This window comes from Netta rufina (genome assembly GCF_964035555.1).
Source record: "Netta rufina genome assembly, chromosome: 5".
NCBI classification, from domain to species: domain Eukaryota; kingdom Metazoa; phylum Chordata; class Aves; order Anseriformes; family Anatidae; genus Netta; species Netta rufina.
In genome coordinates this window covers 47,599,837-47,617,535 of record NC_140128.1, presented here as the reverse complement: position 1 = coordinate 47,617,535, position 17,699 = coordinate 47,599,837, and the positions used below count along the sequence as shown (strand labels likewise).

The window sequence follows — 17,699 nt, the reverse complement described above, 5'->3', positions numbered from 1 at the left end:
CTGCAGGTTTGGGGCATTTTGTAGAGAAGGAGGGAAGTTAGGGCATCGCCATGGGGCTGAGCTGGTTGGGCACCAGACAAATGCTGGCAATTCTAGCATTGAGTTTCTTTGAAGTAGTCAAACACACTTGTCCAAAATGTTTTTCCTGTTTCAGCAACTGATATATTTATTGTTACCTGATTACCTTGTTGCACTAATTAATTCGTCTTGTCTCTCTCTTACCCCCATCTCTAAAGATAAATGTTTTCCCTCAATGCTAAATACGCAAACCTTGCTGTTGTAAAAGAGTAGGTGTTTGTGTTTTTTGTTTTTCAATTATATATCAAGTTCTAGTGCTTTTTAGACGTTTGGCTGCATGGCAGAGAAAGAGGAAAGAAGCTGTCATAAAGAGACAAATTGCACTGAAGACTCAGTACAGTGCTAGCTCCCAGCTATTGAGACAAATGGGATTTTATTGTTCAGGCTGTACTTCCTCTTCTGCTTAAATTAATTTATTTTTGTATCTCTCTATCCCTTTGTGTGCGTGTGTGTGTATGTATATAAACACTACATAGCCACTTTGGTTTTCAGGTCATCAAAACGCTTTTAAGGTAAAATGGGAGCAAAAAGCAGTATGGATTTGGGTTGTCACACAAAGCTTTCCACCTCCTTGTATCTCTGCATCGGGAACCAATATGCTGCTCGTAGTGGCATGGCTGGGCAAAATTTCCTTAGGACAGAAGTGTTCTGTTGCCACTAATGGTTACCAGTCAGACTGAACAGATCACTCGAAATCACGATAGTAACCTGAACTGTCTCTCTCATTTGTTAGTGTTTTTTTTTTCCACTTTTTTTTTTTTCCCCCAAACAAACTGGCCCTTAAAATTTAGTAAAAAGCCTCCAGTTCTGTTAATTGTTCTGTCAGGTCTTGCTAAAACACCTGTAAGACTTGGGTGCCTTTTTAGGCAGTGTGGCTTTTGTTTGGAGGGATAAAGTTCCTTGTTCTTGGCTTAACAAGCCCGCTTTGATGTGTCATTTGCTGTTGGCTTTCAGAGCTGAGTAATTTTGAAATTGGAAAAACAGAAATGTAATTATGACCATTTCCACGAAGAGACAAGCTTTTCTGTCACTCCTCTTGTTTGAGATGAAATATAAAATTTTCATTTAGAAAGCTTTGATTTTAATTGGCAGTATTGAAATCGAAGGAAAGATTTTTGCTTTCTCATCCTGTTTTTCTGCTGACTTGGGGAAAAAAATAGGAAAATGTGGTCCCCTTCCCCCAGCTAAAATATTTGCATTATTTTAGTTTCAAAGTAAACACGCTTATGATCTACCCACTTTTGCTAATTAACATCTGCTCCTTCACCACCACTCAAGTCCCTCTCACCCTTCAGTGTTGAGTATGCCAAAAATCTGTTTGGCTGGGCTTGAGCTGAGGGGACAGGCGTCCACGTCTCAGTTGCGGTGGATTTACCCATTCATGCGTCACGTCAACCTCAACTTACTTCCCCCACAATTTGTAAAGCAGGGGTCACCGTCTTGATTTTGGATTCGCACTCTGAATCTCTAATTCAGGCATGCGTTAAAAAGGGAAAGAGTCTGCTCTATCAGGCAGCTCTGTTTTTTCCTGTTTTGACAGTGAATTCCTGTTGTTTGGCATCAGTTTAAACAATAGGATGGTGCCGCAGCTTGTTCAAGCGGCGTTTCAATTCCAGCCGTGTGTAACTTGAGCTCTGTTAATGGGGTGGGATTCCTTCTCACCCTGTATACAGACACTTCTTTCTGTAAAGGAAGGGATTTCTGTAATTACCCAAATGAGTGTTGGGTGGCTTTTCAGTTAGACGAAGTAGTGCTGGTGGCCAGGTGCGGGTGTGTAAAGGTCTGGATGCCTGTGATGGGTTTGGGGGGGATTATTTAGGCAGAGATTTAGGCCCTGACATTTATGACATTGGCTTAAAAACCATGATGTTATTTCAAGTAATGGGGGGATGTCTTATTTTAGAACCTCTTAGATCCATTTCCAGGCTCTTTACAGATATGAAGACAGCTGGAAACATTTTGGTTTGTTTCAGTTTGTTTTCATGATTTTGCACCATATCACGACTTTGCTAATAAAAACACCTAAAACCCCAGTATGGTAAAAAGGCCATGAAGGAGCAGTATTAAAGCCACATTCTGGAGGTTATGATAAAGCTGTAATATGTCAAGTTTCTTTCAAAATTTTGTTGGTGGTATGTTTGGCATTTCCCTGGGGACCCTTTTGCAGAGAAAACACCGCAATTGGCGAAATGCTCTGCTGTACAGCAGTTGCGGGAGCTGTGGGTAGATTTTCACACCGCCACCGTGCTGGAGGGCCAGCTATTGCTTTTTCAGCAGGGCTTGGGGTGCTACACAGATCTGAAATGTGAGATGGGTGCTCTCAGAAGTTTTTAGTTGTCCTTCGGATCAACGCAGTTAATTTTTAGGTGCCCCTTCCTTTTTGCTCAGCCTTTGCATAGGCCCTTCAGCAGTCTGGACCTCATTCTCTAGCTGCACGTCTTTCTCTGCAAGGGAGTTTGTGTGTTATTTTCAGTTGCATCTCACATTTAGGTATTCATTTCCTAATGATATCTTTGTTTCTTTTTCTCTTGGTTGTCTCTAACTTGCACGATCCAGCAGTGGAGCCGTTCGCATACATCTGGCCGAGGACAGTGTGGCCAGGTGAAGGGCTTCAATTCATCGTCGCGCTGTGCTGAGAGTGTATTTGCATTTTAGAAAAGAAAAAAAAAAAGTTGCAAGCTTTTTTGAACCAAGATTTTCGTTTGTGAAACGTCTGCTATTTTTGGTGCCTCAAACGTGAAGGCTTCCTGTGTGAAACCGATAGAGAAAAAGATCACAGGGGACCTGGAGCGGTGACTCAGGTCACAGCAGGCCGGTTTGTGTGACACCTGTGTCATCAAAATAGCCTCACTTTGGCATCCTTAAATGAGATTTTCTTTTCCTTTAGAGTGTAGGTTTGTTCAAAGGCACATTTGATCTTGAATAATTTGGAGGAAAACAATTTTCTGTCCTTCTGAGAATATCATAAATCTTCTCCGCCTTGCTACTTCTGAACTCCTCAGAGCACTAACATCTGATGGTGGATGAATTGTCAATTTTCATTACTGAAGTCCGCTCAGAAGTTGTTTCTCTGTGTTTCCTTCCACTTCAGGCATGTTGAGTCAGATAAATTCATACACTGATGTTTAATCACTGAGCACTAATCACCCTTGTGCAATATTGATCAGCAGCCTTTTTGTGTACTATGATTAGAATGAATAACAGCTCGCTAGTAAACACCACGGGGTGGGAGGGGGGAAGGCAGTGGGCTAGCCCTGTCTAGCAGTTGATGCTGCTTTTCTAATTTCTAGAGGTTTCCAGGCTCCATTGGTTTCTCTGTTTTCCCTCCCCTGCCTCAGACTCTACTTTTCTTCTTGTTCTGCTGCTCCAGCCCTTCCTTCCTGCACACGGTGCCTGTCCTGTTGGCGGCTGCAGCAGTCGCTCTGCTAGGGCTGCGGGCACTCCTGTGTCTGCCTGCAGATCCTCTTCCCAAGGAAGGTGTCTTTTCTCCTCCTCTTCTTGGCACGCTTAAAGCAAGAGTGGGCTTCCCACGCGGTCCTGTTTCATGGGTGGCTGTGTGTGAGCATCGCACTTTAAAATGCCTGCTTGTGAGTTAGTTATGTTAAAAAAAGACCGGGGAAAACCCAAGTAGGCAGGGCTGTGGTGCGTGGGTTGAAAGCTTTTTTCCCCCTTCCTCCCACTCTTCCCTTACAGGGTAAAAGACCCAGGCTGTGCGTGAACTTGCTATTCTGAATAACCTCTCTTCTGCACACAGCAACTGATGCTCACATCCTGTTTTCTACCAGCTTAGCCAAAAGAGCGCCCTGAAAAGTGACGTTTCTATTTCTGTTGGGTTTTGTTTCACACAGCTCGCAGGCTGGCTCGCTGCTGCTGCCTGCATTGCATGTCTTTTCGATTCTCTTTTGTGAATTAGAGGAAACATGCTTTTCCTTCACTTTTTGTGTGACATAGCAAAACCGCTGTGGGATTTGGAATAAAATGAAGTGGACTCTAAATGGAGGAGGAACATATATTGAGTCAGGATCCTTAATTGTTCAGACTCTGATGAATGTTGTGCTAATGCAGAACTAGTCTGCCTGGGAAATACCATGAATAAGCCTGCGAGCCGTGCTCTTGCCAAGCTGTAGGTTTTGATCAAGGACTTGCCACCTTCCTTGGAAAAAATCTGGATTTAAATATTCATCTTTTGCTTTAAATCCACACACACCGGCGAGTCTGTCTTATTTGTCTAATGTAATCACTTTGCCATGTTTAATAAACTATCTGCACACTTTTCAAATCTGTTTTCCTGGTGGAGGTGCTCAGGGATGCTGAAATGCAGTATTAATTATCCACTCTAAAACACGCTTGATTGAGTGGCTCATGCTGCAAAGTCCCTCATGCCAAGCGTTGCCGCATCTGCCGCTTTTAGCGTGCTTTTAGCGTTGTTCCGTTTGCAACCCGTGTAGCCTTGCTCATAAAAATACAGGCACCTGAAAACCCAAGGCAACTGAAAACCTAAATGATAACTGTCTTCTCGCAGTTCTCATTAATCTCACTGTCGACAAAACTTTGAAGACTAAGCCTCTCTTGTCTCCTCTTGGTGTTTTTACAAGCCTAGTGCTGGTGAGCTGGGGATAGATGGTGAGAGTGCCGCTGCCCAGGCACCGTGAGGAGGCGTGGAGCAGCCCCGGGTCCCAGGAGGGAGCCATCCTTGCTGGCAGGGAGTGTGCCTGCAGGGCATGGTGGCTTTCCACCTCCTGGATGGACGCAGAAGGTTCCCAGCAGCGGCCTGGCTGCTCCTTGAGGTCGAGTGGTCCTGCTGAGGGCACAGCACCCGATTTCTGTGAACAGCCCCCCTCCAGCTGGCGATGCCTACCGCTGCGGCAACCCTGTCCTGCTCCCACCCTCGCTGGCTCATGGATGAGGTGCTTCTCCAGAGCCTCGTGGCTGGGAGGAACGAGGGTTTGTAAGGGCTGTTGCCAAGCTCCTAAGTTGCAGTGAAATCCCCCATCTTCAGCAGGTGGCACGGTGTGGGCACTGCTGATGCTCTTGAGCTGGGGAAGCGAGGTGAAGGCTTCAGGGGCAGCTGAGAAGCGGCCCTATTGTGGAGGACGTTTGCAGTGCCAGGGGAGTGCTTTGGTTTGCTTTCTGGGGTTCATCTTCTAGACATGAGAAAGAGGAGAGAGAAAGATAAATGGTGGCAAAAAATCAGTGTCTTTGAACTTGGTGTAGCAGTGGGACAAAGGAAAGATCAGGGTATGTGTGAGCAAAAGAAGCAACGTGCGTGTTGGTGCCTGCACCATAACAGTACAGGCTCTGTCAGCGGAGGAGGGCCCGGGGTCAGCATGTGCCCGCTGCAGGTGCTGGGGATGAGCCGTGGCTGCTGAGCGGGGCGCAGGGAGGAGCACAGCTGCGGTCCTTCACAGAGCACGAGGACACTTCAGAACACCACATCGAGGCAGCCTCTCAAACCGTTTGTCAAAGTGCCTGGTTTTTCCCCTCAATTCATCGCGTGAAGCAGTATTAAGTACTAAGCAAGGAAAAACCCTACATTAAACAAACAGTTATATGGGAAAATGGTGCCAATCCATTAGCTTTTGTCAGGTCTTCCTTATTTCTATTTTTATTTGTCACTGCTAATGGATTTAGTTCAACCTACTCCCTCCCACCCATCTCTGCTGGCTGTTAACCCCTTCCCCTGGAAATCCTCTCCCCAGCTTATTTCATCATGAATGCGCTGGCAGACATGAAATGACCCCCAAACCTTTCGCACAGATATAAGCGTTGGATAATTTTTTGAGTATCTGTCGGGTGAAGGGTTGTGCTTTAAAATTGTCCTAGGTTTTCACGTACTGTGTAACTATCTATTTGTAAGAAAAGCCAAATTGCGTTGTCTCCAGCTGTGCAAGCCATGAGGAGTATCGGATGGCCGGTGGGTGTCTAAACCAGTGCCCCTCTGACATGAAAGCATCATGTCCCACTAAAACAGCTACTGCTCTGCAGTCTCGGGGTGGGTTTTTTTTTCTTCTCTTCTGCCATTGACTTTATAGGTGACCTTGAACGCTGAACTTCTTTTTTATTCTTTTGTTTCTGTCTCTTCAATTTTCCTTTCAACAGAGTAGGACTAATTACACTTTCTGTGTATACACGGAAATCCTAGAGGCTGAAACAGCATTATTAATGCTACCTGCTACCTAATCCCCCTCAAGTGTGCTGTGTGACGGCCCTTCATGCTGACAGGCCTGTCTGCTGGGCTCTCCCGACTTCCCAGCCCGGTCTCCCCGCGCCTGTTTGATCTCAGGCTTTGTTCCTCCCTAGTGGTGTCACGGGCTTTCTTCTCCAGTGCCCGTGCTTTGCCGGGCCGGGGGAGGCTTTGGGAGGGCCTGGGCTTGCTAGGCGCTGCCTTGGGGCAGCACAGACCGCGTACGAGGCAGGTGTTGTTCAGGGGCAGCTAACGACGGCGCTTCTTCCTTGGCTTGCAAGATTTCCACGTGGCTGTGTGGTAGCTTTATAGCGTGGTTTGCGTATAAACCCAGCGAGGAGATGATGAGGTGGAGTATGACTCCCAGAGATGGGTGGCACCACACAACACCAGTCACGTTGTTGGGAGAGCAGCGGGAAGGTGATGTGGTGTAGCAGATTTGCTGCGGCTGTGCTTGGTGACAGTGTGGCTGTACCAGTGGGGACACAGGTGCCAGCAGGCTAGAGGAGCCGTGGAGGGCCTTCAGGAGCACTGGCTCTGCTGTGCCCATGGTGTTGTCTAGCTGGAGGGGCGTTGTTTTATTTTATTTCAAGGCTAGGTGGCCCTTTCTCACTGTAGTCATGCTTCTCATCGAAGTGAAGCTGCTGGCTTGTGGAGCTGTACCCACGCACCTCTCCCGTCTGAGAGAGATCGCCCATGTTGTGAACGGGACTCCAGAGATGGAGATGTTTTTCTACCTGGGGTAGAAGCAGGCTGCTTCCCTAAAGGCAGGCCAGGGATTTAACAACTGGTTGCCACGCTGGTGTCTCTGGTAGTTCACTGAGCACATAAGCTAAAATACCATGAGATGAGCATGCAAGCAGAGACCTGGACTGCAGCAATTTGAACTAATGGATGTTTTTACTCGGAGCAAAATAAGATCTGAAAAGCCCCAACCTTTTGTTTTCTTGAGAACAGCCAGTGATTTCTCCATGTAACTGGCTTCCTCAGAGTTGAACACTGAGCTTCAGCAAACCTTCCCATCAAACATTTAGTTTCACACATTAAATGAGCACGTATTTATGGTCGTGTAACTAGTCAAAGCTCTTTTTCAGCTTTGTGTTTGATCCAAGCTGTGGTGGTGTGCTTAGTGGAAAAGAGTTGAAAACATGCAGGAGAAATGGGTGTGAGGGTTTTGTCATGTTGCATGCAAATATGGCTTCAGTTTTCTCTGTGTTGTGTCAAACTGTCTTACAACAATGCCAAATGTTCCTCTGCAGGGCAAAGGAAGTTTCTAACTCCTCTGAGTTTGTAGGTTTGGGGGATTTTGTGTGAGGTTTTATGAAAATTAAATGCTTACCATGCAGTTGTTACTGTCATTAAAATTGCTGTTAAGGTCTGTAGTGCAGTTTTCTAAAGCTGGCCATATAGAGTTTCACTAGTCTGTGCTAGTAATGCTTGAAAAGAATGATTAAAATTTACCCTTGGACTGCATGAATAGTTATTTGTAATTTTTATGTGAGATTACAGTAGATCTAAGGAATGTGTTTTATAATAATAGCAATCATTGGCAGTGGCTTTGTTTTTCTTTCTTTAAGAATTCCTTAGCAGTTGTGTTTCTTTCTTTATTTATTCTTCCCTTTTTTTTTCTTAAACTAGCTGACCTCAGATGATTCTAATGCTCTGTCTGCGAATTACTTCATTTGTTTATCAGTGAAGTAACTGGAGAACTCACCAACCTCATCTGCAGGGTACAGAGCTGATAAAGAGCATAAAGGTTTACTATTATTTGTGATCACTCACAAGAACTATTTCAAACTAGAAAACTATGGTAGGTGACAGTTAACCAGAGCAAGCAATATCAAGTCTGTCCTAATAACTTTAAACACTGATGAGTAAAGAATAACCAACAGAGTTTTAAAAAGGCCAGCGGACCAACTTTGGCATCTTAAAGCTAAATCTTCCTGAGTATTTTCCAGGTCAGCGGTTTAGAATTTTTTTAATGTAGTATTTTTTTCCCCAATCTTGGCATTAGTTTGCTGCTTCTACCTCATGTAAATGAAAGAACTACAATCCCGAGCAGGTCCCACGCCAGCAGGGCTGCCTGTGGTGCAGAGGGTGGGACGAGGTGAGGGACAGGCAGCTGGCAGAGGCAAGACAAGATGCTGCTCGGCAGCACTCCAGGTGGGTAGCACAGAGCTGGGCTGTGGGTAGCATTGGAGGCTGCAAAAGTTTTCTGGGAGTGCTGAGAAGCCTGAGGTACGCCAATGGTCGCTGTAGGCTTCAGTTCCCCAGTTGGGCTGAATTTTGTAGCGCGAGCTGCTTATTTCCCATTGTGTCTGCAGCTACGTTTGCAAAGCTTCAAGAGCAGTGGCGCATTTCGTGAAGGATCTGTGATTACATTGTACTACAGGATGGTTTTTAACTCACTTGGCAGGCGTCTCTGCTTAGTGCAAAAAAAGTTATTTAAACAAGTCATTCTCTGCTGAGGTGCCTTTTAGAGTAATGATTTCGTTTCTCTTTGCGCCTTTCGGAGCTAAAGGTGTCATGAGGAACCATTCCCAAAGTATTTTACTTTCCTTCCTCCTGTCATTACATCTCCTCACAAAAATCCCTCACTTTCCTTATGAAATACATTTTTTTCATAAGGTGAGAAGAAGGGCGCATTTGTTTTTCCCGGTGTTAGTTTGCTCTCCCCAGGATCTCAGCAGAAAGCTGATTTAGGTGAGGTTTCCAGAATATCTGTGCATTTTGGGTGGTGAGTACACCTGCGTGCTCTTTCCAGGGGCCCTGGAGTCCTCAGAGTTTCCATCATCCTGTGATTCGGGGAGCTCGTACAGGCCCTCGCAGCCTGACCACCGCTCAGGAGGTGCTCTCCACAGACCTGCACGGCCAGGCTCCTCATACCCCTATGCGTGGTCAGCGGTGGCTCCTGGGATGTGGCCTCTGTGAGGAGCAGGCTGAGATGTTAGGTGTAAAAGCTGAGGAAGAGTTCCCTCTCACGCCTTGGGCACAGAGATCTGTTTCTGGTCTGAAAAAAACCAGTTACTTTTTCAGATTCTGGTCATGGCTGTGGCTACTCAAGTGGTTGCATTAAATTCTGTGGTGGCATCGTGTGTCATTTCTATCTTCCAGTTCTTTAACTGAAACTTTAATTGAAGCTTTATGAAAATGGGTTGACTAAAGCTTGATCGTGTAGAAACACCTCTGAGTTGGCATGGCACACTTGGACACCTATAGAAAAGCTGTACAGTATTCCCATGGGTGAACGTGTTGGCAAGTCTGTGTGAAGATTTGCTTCCAGTTGGCTGTTGCAAGGTAACTGGGCATGATGAGAATGGGCTAAATATTTCTGTAGAATGAGAACCTTTGATAGCCAATAATCTCTCTACGATTACTTGCAGAGAGGTCATTTGCTGTAACAATAGTAGGTTTCATCCCTGCTGAGAACAAGCCATTACATGGGTAATGGGGAATGCTGACACCAAAAGGTTCCTCCTCATAGCTAGAAAGAGTTATTAGTGCTATTCACAGGTCCTGTGTTAATGACTGCACCGACTTAAGCTGACCTGGTCGGGGAGTGATGTGTCACAGTGCTGTGATTTCAAGATGTGAGAACTTGGGACTGCAGTTGCTAGTTGGACATTTCCTTTTTCGAGTAACAGGAATTTTCTGTTTTCTTTGCTTTTAATAGTTCCTGAAGTGCCCCAGTAATCAGTGCGGAATAATTCTCAAGGATGGTGTATGTGCACGCTGCTTCAGTTTGGGTAACAGCCACATTCCTAATTCATGTTGTTGATAATTTTAGTTTAGGAGAGTCTAACTCTGGGCATTCATCCCTTTCTGTTTTGGCAGGTCTACTCAGCAGGGAGTTGTTGGCTTAGCTTTATTTATTTGTTTGAAGCAGCAGGCTCCTCAGCTCGAAGGAGTCAACTGCCCAGCTCATCCCCTTTCTCCCCCATATGCCTACTCACTGTCATGCCTGGTTTCCCATTCCCAGCCTGATTTCTGCTTTCATAGGCTTGTGGAAGAAGCGCCGGGCACACGCAGGAGGTGAGGGAAGACAGTGCAGTGAGGCAGGTCTGCCCCTGGGGTACCCGGGCATAGGGGCCCCTCACAGGGTGTTGCTCCACAAAATGGGTGACCTAGAGTTGCTGCTCCCTGCTTTCAGTGCAGTCCTGTGCTGGCTCTGAGCAGCCGTGTGGCTGGAGCTGTGGAAGTTGCAGCAGCAATTTGCCCAAGTCTCTCTGAGCCCGTGTGTTTTGTGGCTCCCGCGTCTACTCTCTTCCCAAAGCTGTATTTTGGGCAGACTGTTTGTGTGGTGGTGAGAAGAACCACCCTGGAAACAAGCTGCGTTCCTAACAAATTTCAAGTCAGTGCTAAAATAACCAGGGAACGAAATTCCTCAAATAAGCATTTGCCAGAATTTTTATATAGACAGGGTATGTATTTTTCCCAGCCGTCGGTCTTGGAAGGAGCTCAACACACAATTTTTTTATTGAGCTTTGGGCAGACGGTAAGTAACGTGTAGGGCCAGACAGTCAGTGGTGAGGTATATGGAAGCAGAACCTTTATAATGAGGAGTTTTAATGTGGATAATGCTATTATTCCTAACTATAACAATTGTAAGCATCATTTTTTGTTTCTTTTTATATTTCAGGCATCTTTTTTCCACTCTACTAAAAGATGGCCAAACATTTTTTTTTTTTCATTTGGATCCTACTAGGTTGTGTAAATAGGATTTTAAAACTTCTGTGTGCAGTCCATTCTGGAAATGGGAATTGGGGGAAAAGAAATTGGACAGTGAATATCTTAAACCTTTTTCATGGTAGTGCACCAGCGTTAATTGCTGGGGGAAATCAGCTTTGTGTACTTGAGATATCAGAAAGAATGAACGAATTGAAAGGTTGGAATGTAGCACACAATGTCCAGATACAGCCTGTGTGTGTATTAGATGACAGAAAAAAGGCTTAACAATATCTTAATGATAGCAGAAAGCATAATCAGGAAACTTTTTAAAGAAAAAGTACTCAGTTGTAAATTTTTATGGGGTAACTTTTACATGTTGGTTTCTTCCCCCTGTTAGTACCTTTGAAATAGCTTGCCTAGGGTTATAATCTGCCCTTGGAGAAGGTGAAGGGGACTCGTTGTAATACTCTGTCTTTTTTTTTAATAACATCAAACACCAATACAGAAGTAGCACAGACTGAACGGCAGGACCGAGGGAGATCAGTGCTCAGGCCAGGGAGGAGGAGGAGGCATTGTCGGGAAGTCTGAAAGCTCTCCAGTGCCGAGATTATCAGGGGCTGTTATCCACTCCTCAGTCACTTGTTGCCTGGGAGACAAATGTAATCCAAGGATTTTTTTTTTCCTTTCTTGCTGGTTTTTGATTGGAGACACTATTGACTTTTGGCTTGGAGGAGGTAGTGAAGCAGCACGCCAAGTGTCATAAGATGGAAATTAATCACTAACCGATTGGTCTGAGTTCCAAAGATTTCCTTTCCTGTGATTGCTCTGTATATGGGAAGACTAATGACACATCTAAACAGTTAACGAAGCTCGTCACACCTCTGGCTGTCAGGAAGGATTCTGAGAGGATGACACTTCAGTTTTCTTTTCTTCTGCTCTGTTGTGTGATTGTGGGAAAACAAAGGTAAATAGCTTAAAAAAAAAAAAAAAAAAAAAAAAAAAGGAACTTTGCGTGGTTGGAGAGCTTTGCCTTACAGTGTGTTCGTTATTGCTGCTAAATTATAAGTCAGCTTACTTGCAGTGAAAATACAGCAAATCTGCCTTCCCAGCCTTTATTTTAACAAGGAGTGTAACTCTTTTCAGTACCTTTTGTGTGAGAGTTTCTGTTTTCCAGTGAGATTATTTCTGGCATTCACAAGAGCAAGTGAAACAAATGTAGCTTAACAACTATGCAAGGTTTTGAAGTTAGTCTTCAGTAGTGACTTCCTCTTGTAAACCCCTCAACTTGTACTAGCTCTAAAGGGTTTTAGGGGCTGATCTCTTCTAGGTTAGATGAAAACTCTGTATTGCATGTAAAGGAAAAAACCCTGAAGTTTGGAAGCAGTATGTTGTGTTCCAGGAAGAACAAGTAAGATGCATAGTGTTTAAGCGCAGCATTTTTAAACCTTGTCCCATGCTGTCAAGAGTAAGGAATCCAGCAAAGGTTTTCTCCCAAAGAATGTTCCTAGCTTTGCATGTTGCTCGCTTAAAAGGAAATTTGTGGTATTCTTGCTCTGGCTCTTGGATGGAGTGTGGAAGTGGAATTTGGGAGGTTTGGATTCTATTTTTGACTCTGTCCTTTGCCTAAAAAGTCACTTACCAAGCCTATCATGTGAAGGCTCTGGCTTATTGTCCCGGATTTGAAAGCTAAAATCCCTGGTTTGAGATGTATGGCACACGGCTTCCCCTGGTGACACCAGCAGCGGGCGTCGGGTCAGCTGCTCTCGCACCATGCCTGGAGGAGAGCCAGGGGCCTGGTTGCCTCCCTCGAGCCCCTTGGGCCTTGTGGCCCTGCAGGGGCCCAGCCTCAGCCCAGGAGCTGGCAGCTGTCTCCCCCGAGGCTGCTCGGCAGCCTTCTGGTTCGCAAGTGGCTGTGTAGGCTGGGAGGGACAGCGTGGTCCCACAGGAGCGCTGTGCAGGAAATGGGTTTGTGTCTGAAGAGAAGCGGTCCTGGCTGCTGCGGGTCCTGCCAGCTCCTCTCCTTTTTTTTCCACCACATCTCAGGTGGTGCTGCCAGCTTGCTGGGTGCTCCCACACTGCAATCCAGTGACGTTAGGGAAGCCTTTTTCCTATTTTTCTGTTGTCTTGGGGGAGGCTTCAGCGCAGATTAGAGAAGGAGCTCTGCAAGCACTTAGTGTCTTGCACACACATCCTAAAGCTGCCGTAAGGCAGAGGAGCACTTAGGAGCTGAGCTGGTGGGGCTCCACAGAGAAGTTTCCGAAAGGAACAAAGTGGCTGGCTTTGGTCTTCTGTGTGGCGTTAGGAAGCAGTCTCCCCCTCAGCCTGACTCTGCCCATGCGGGTTTGCTGCATGACCCTGAGAGCCCTGCTCCGCTGCTGAGGATGGGAGTTTGGAGAAGGGGCGGCCAGAGGTGGTAGCACCGCCTCCCCACTGCTTCCAGAAAGCCTCAGCACTTACCAAAATGCTTGTCCTAATGCCTTGAAAGCCTGCCAGTGCAACTCAGTCAATAATGAGGACTGGTGCAAACTGAGGCTGCTCTTGGGTCGGTCCGTGTGCTTTCTTAGTGGGGCCGAGGAAGGGCTGTGCTGCTGCTTGCTCATGCAGAACAGTTCCAGGTGTCTGCATCCGGAGACAAGAACCGAAATCATGCTGCTCATCACCAAAGAATAATGCTGAATTTCAGTGTAGTTTTCCCATTACAGATCGACTGCTTGAGCTGCTCTGTGTGTCCACAAAGGGTAACTGTTATTTTAACCGATCACAATTTCACAACACCCTGAAATGGTTTAAACTCTGATTTTACTGTGGTTTTTTGGTTCGTGTTGTTGTTTTTCTTTTTTCCCCTTAGGGGAGAAAAGATGATTAATTTTCTCTTGTAGTATAATGGCACTGATGTCATGTGGTTGAGGGACTAAATCCTTTTATTTTTAAAACAGTTGCTAGGGTGTTTAAACCCCTCCTTTTTAGCCCTGTTTCTTGTTAGTGTAACAGCAAAAGGAAAAGAAAAGCACTTTCAAAAAGAACCTAGCTTTCTTCAGAGTTTCCATTGAACAGTAACTGAAGCTTCTTATTTTTCCAGTGTGGGGTGGTGGGGACATTGCCAGATATTAAATTGTATTAACTAGTATCAAAGGGTGGGGGGGGAGAAGAGCAACTGAACATGCATTCTTACTTTTTTTTCCCCAGAAGTGTGATTTAAATCATATAGTCACAGTACGTTATTAATGGAGTAATAATCTCTGGCAAGCAAGCTGTGTTCACTTGTGTCAGACAAAAAACCCAAACCCACTGCTTTTCCTGACAAATACTGCTAAATAAATAAGGCTATGCCATTAGATCAAATATTTGATTTTTTTTTTAATTCTTTTTTCTTTGCAGAGTATTGGAAAGGGGTCCTTGTGGTGTATAGACCCAGAATATAGACAAAATCTTATTCAGGCTTTGAAAAAGACACCCTATCACCCATATTCGCATGTGTTCAATACACCTCCCACATCTCCTCAGGCATATCAAAGGTAAGCACTAGACGCATTTTACAACTCTAAATGTTTTCATCCAGTGTTGCATATGAACCTTGGTTGAGCCGTGAAGTGTGGTGAGGCCGGGCAGCTTGCAGCCAGCCATGCGCGGGGCTGGGACGTCGGGGCGCCGAGCCTTGGTGGCGGCCCTGCTCCGCCTGAGCCATGTGCTCCATTCGCACCATACCTGGAGCAGAAATGGCGAACGGAGGGCTCGCCCCGTTATCACTAGGGGACAGCAGGGTACCCGTGCTCAGAGGGCATGGGTTTGTTTTCCTGGGGCATGCTGTGTTGTGCCCACGCAGCCCCCGGGTGGGTGAGCAGCAGCCCCTGCCTTCCTTGCTTTGCCAGCATCAGCGTGGGGTGGAAGCTGTCCATGTGCTCTGCGTGTGTTTTCACGTGGGCTGGTGCTTACGCCTAACCTTAGCAAAAGAAGAGGGAAACCTGTGACCGCCAAGCGGAGATGCAGGCACTGGGTTTAGACACAGCTGCTCTCTGCTCGCTGCTGACATGGAGCTTGCTCGCTTCGCTTTCCCCAAAGGCTGCGTTGGAAACGCCGGCTGCCTGCAGCCAACCCTACAAAACCACCCAGCCGGCAGCATCACTGTGACCGAGCCATGGCAGTGGTGGCTCTCAACACCCTATGGACTCCGGCGCTTTTTGGGGTGGGGGGTGGATTTTTCCGGAATGGATCTTGCGCTTAGCACTGTGCCTGGGGATGCTGGCGCGGGAGCAGCGGCCGCCTGCCCCGGGTGCCGGATTGGCCTGGCGGCCTCCATGGCAACGGGCGTCGCCATGGCACCACGTAGCCTGGCAGGTGCAGCGGCACGGCGGCATGGCAGCACGGCGTTATGGCGGCACAGGGCCTGCGCTGCCTGGCGCGGGGACAGCCCGCTGGGGCGCAGCCGCGCCGTTGCCGTGGTGACAGGGAATCCTGCATAGCAACGGCAGGCGGCCCGCAACTTTTAGGGGAATCGGCATCCTGCACCCGGCTTTGTCTGCCGCCTGGGGCAGAAGGATTGTGGTGTTTGTGTATTTATTTAGTTTTATTTTCATATTTTTTTTCCCCTCCCCAGTTACAAAATGAGCTGCTGACTTATAGCGAGCCAGCGCCGGGAGGTGACAGGAGCACAGGGCTCCTGTAAGCCGCACAGCATCCGCGGTATGGCCTCGCTGCATCCTATCTTTCCTGTGGGGCTTTAGAGAAATATTTTCCACAGTGTCACCATTCCATGGGATTTTTTCGCTTTTACGCTCCCCCTGCTCCCAGCGATCCCCCCGCTACTGCACTTCGCAGAAGGACAGATGAATAATTTGAGTGATGGCATTACAATGGTAATTTGTGTATTTGAATGAGGTTTGCTTCCAGAGCCTCATTTTATTGTCTCTGTTGCATTTTTAAGAGTATTTTAATTATGCCCATATAGATTTATGCAGAGACTCTTTTATCAAGTGAAAGTGTAAAGCACATCTGACACACAACTGGAGGGATTTTGATCCCTTCTAATCCCCACAAGCAAAACATTCCGGCAAACACACGCAGCTGCAAGCAGTAGCCCCGGTGTTTGATGCCTGAAGCAGGTATTCACTCTGTGGGGTGGCTTGGCCAGAACCGATGGTGTTGCTGGCAGCTGTCACCTGCAGGGGCTCGCGGTGGCTTTTCCAGGTCATCCTTCAATGATGTCCAGATGTAGCTGGGCAAATGGCAGAGCCGTCCTCTGAGCAACGGGTGGGAGGGTGCCACCAAAACACCGTCAAGCAAGTCCCCAGACTGAAAGGGAAACTTGCCTTCCCTGGAAAGAGGGAGATGGAAGAGCTGCTGCTACTCAGCTCGTGCTGCCAGGCACTCGCACAGTAGCTATGAGTCTTCTGATAATGGCTGCATCATAAAACAAAGAGCTTGCAAGGCTGCAGGAGTAAACTGCTCACAAATAGACACCCGCAGGAGGTTGAGCTTTGCATTAAAATATTGTGGTCTTGCTCTTATTTTTAGCTGGGTGTCTTTCAGCACTTCCACTGTCAAATAAAACTTAATCTTCCTGTGGTCTTCTAAAATATTTAGTCAGTCACCTGCCACAGACTGACAGAATATCAGCATAAGGCTTCTCTAGGCCATCAGTGACTGTTGAATTAATTTCATTATGCATTGGTAGTTACATGGCAAAGTCATTTTTTGGATATATTTCTGATACATTCGCAAGTGGTTGAACATTCCCTGTGCGTTTGGAAAAACATTAATCCCATATGTATGTGATTGCTTTCTCATGTGTACAAAGACTTTGGTAGCGGGTAGAAAAATGTAAATCCGCTCTGCCATCATCATATCTCCCGAGCAATACATTGTCATAGTAACAAATTCCAAGGGAAATTCTTCTGATGGTGGAAGTGATATGTTTAGAAAAAATCCTTGGATGGCAGAGTTTTGTCGCTGTCCGTCAGCCTTACATAACTGAAGCCCACAACTAAGAGAAACCATGTCACCTGATGTTAATGAAATACGCCTGAAACAAGATAATTCACCAATATTAGAACGCCTGTAGGAAACTGGGTTAACCAGAGGAATTGTAAGGTTTATAAGGATCAGTTGCGGCGATTCCACAGGGGCAAATTGACCTATTGCTTATCTTTATCAGATGTTTTGGAAGAATAAGGATACACAAATGAATCACATGGTCAGTTTAGTATCTGCGTAAGCAGCTTAGGGGTGAATTGAGCATGGAGCAGAGGAATGTATTGTAAAAATATCCCAAGCAAGACGATCACTGAATGTACAAATGCTCCTTTTCTGAGCAGAGTTAATTCCAGCAGATAATTTAGCTTTACAACTCCAACAGAACATGCTGCATAAACATAACAGGGAAGACTTTTTATGAAGGAGTTTTATAATGTGAACCCACACATTTAGATGACTGACTCAGTATTATACTAGTATCATTTTAGATTAGACATCTGACTCAAACCAGGAAGTTTGGATTACACTGGGATCCATGTATACAAGAACGTAGTTTTGGGGGAAAAACAAGTCGCAGTGTTTGTACACAAGACAGAACTTCAGACTACTGTTGTCTGAATTGCTACTGCTTCTTTGAACGTGAAGAAGATTATCTGTAAGCTTAAGAGGAAGTATATAGTAATGCAAATAACTTAATTTTAATTGGGTTGGGTATGTGTTCTTAAAAGCAACACTCACGCCAAACAGAGAAACCTTTATTTTCTAATTCTTCTGATGGAGGCATATATCATGTCATTTA

At 46.0% G+C, this 17,699-nt stretch overlaps 1 protein-coding gene across 5 annotated transcripts in view; it reads left to right on the top strand.

Moving 5' to 3' along the window:
• Positions 1-17,699, top strand: part of FOXN3 (forkhead box N3) — a 197,838-nt gene that overhangs the window by 78,973 nt on the left and 101,166 nt on the right. For all 5 annotated transcript variants that reach the window (XR_014618471.1, XM_084287542.1, XM_084287544.1 and 2 more), the window contains exon 3: positions 14,309-14,445. Coding sequence is in view for 4 of the 5 variants with exons in the window: in XM_084287542.1 (XP_084143668.1) it covers positions 14,309-14,445 (137 nt within the window). In the remaining variant the exon portion in view is untranslated. The remainder of the gene's footprint in view (positions 1-14,308; positions 14,446-17,699) is intronic.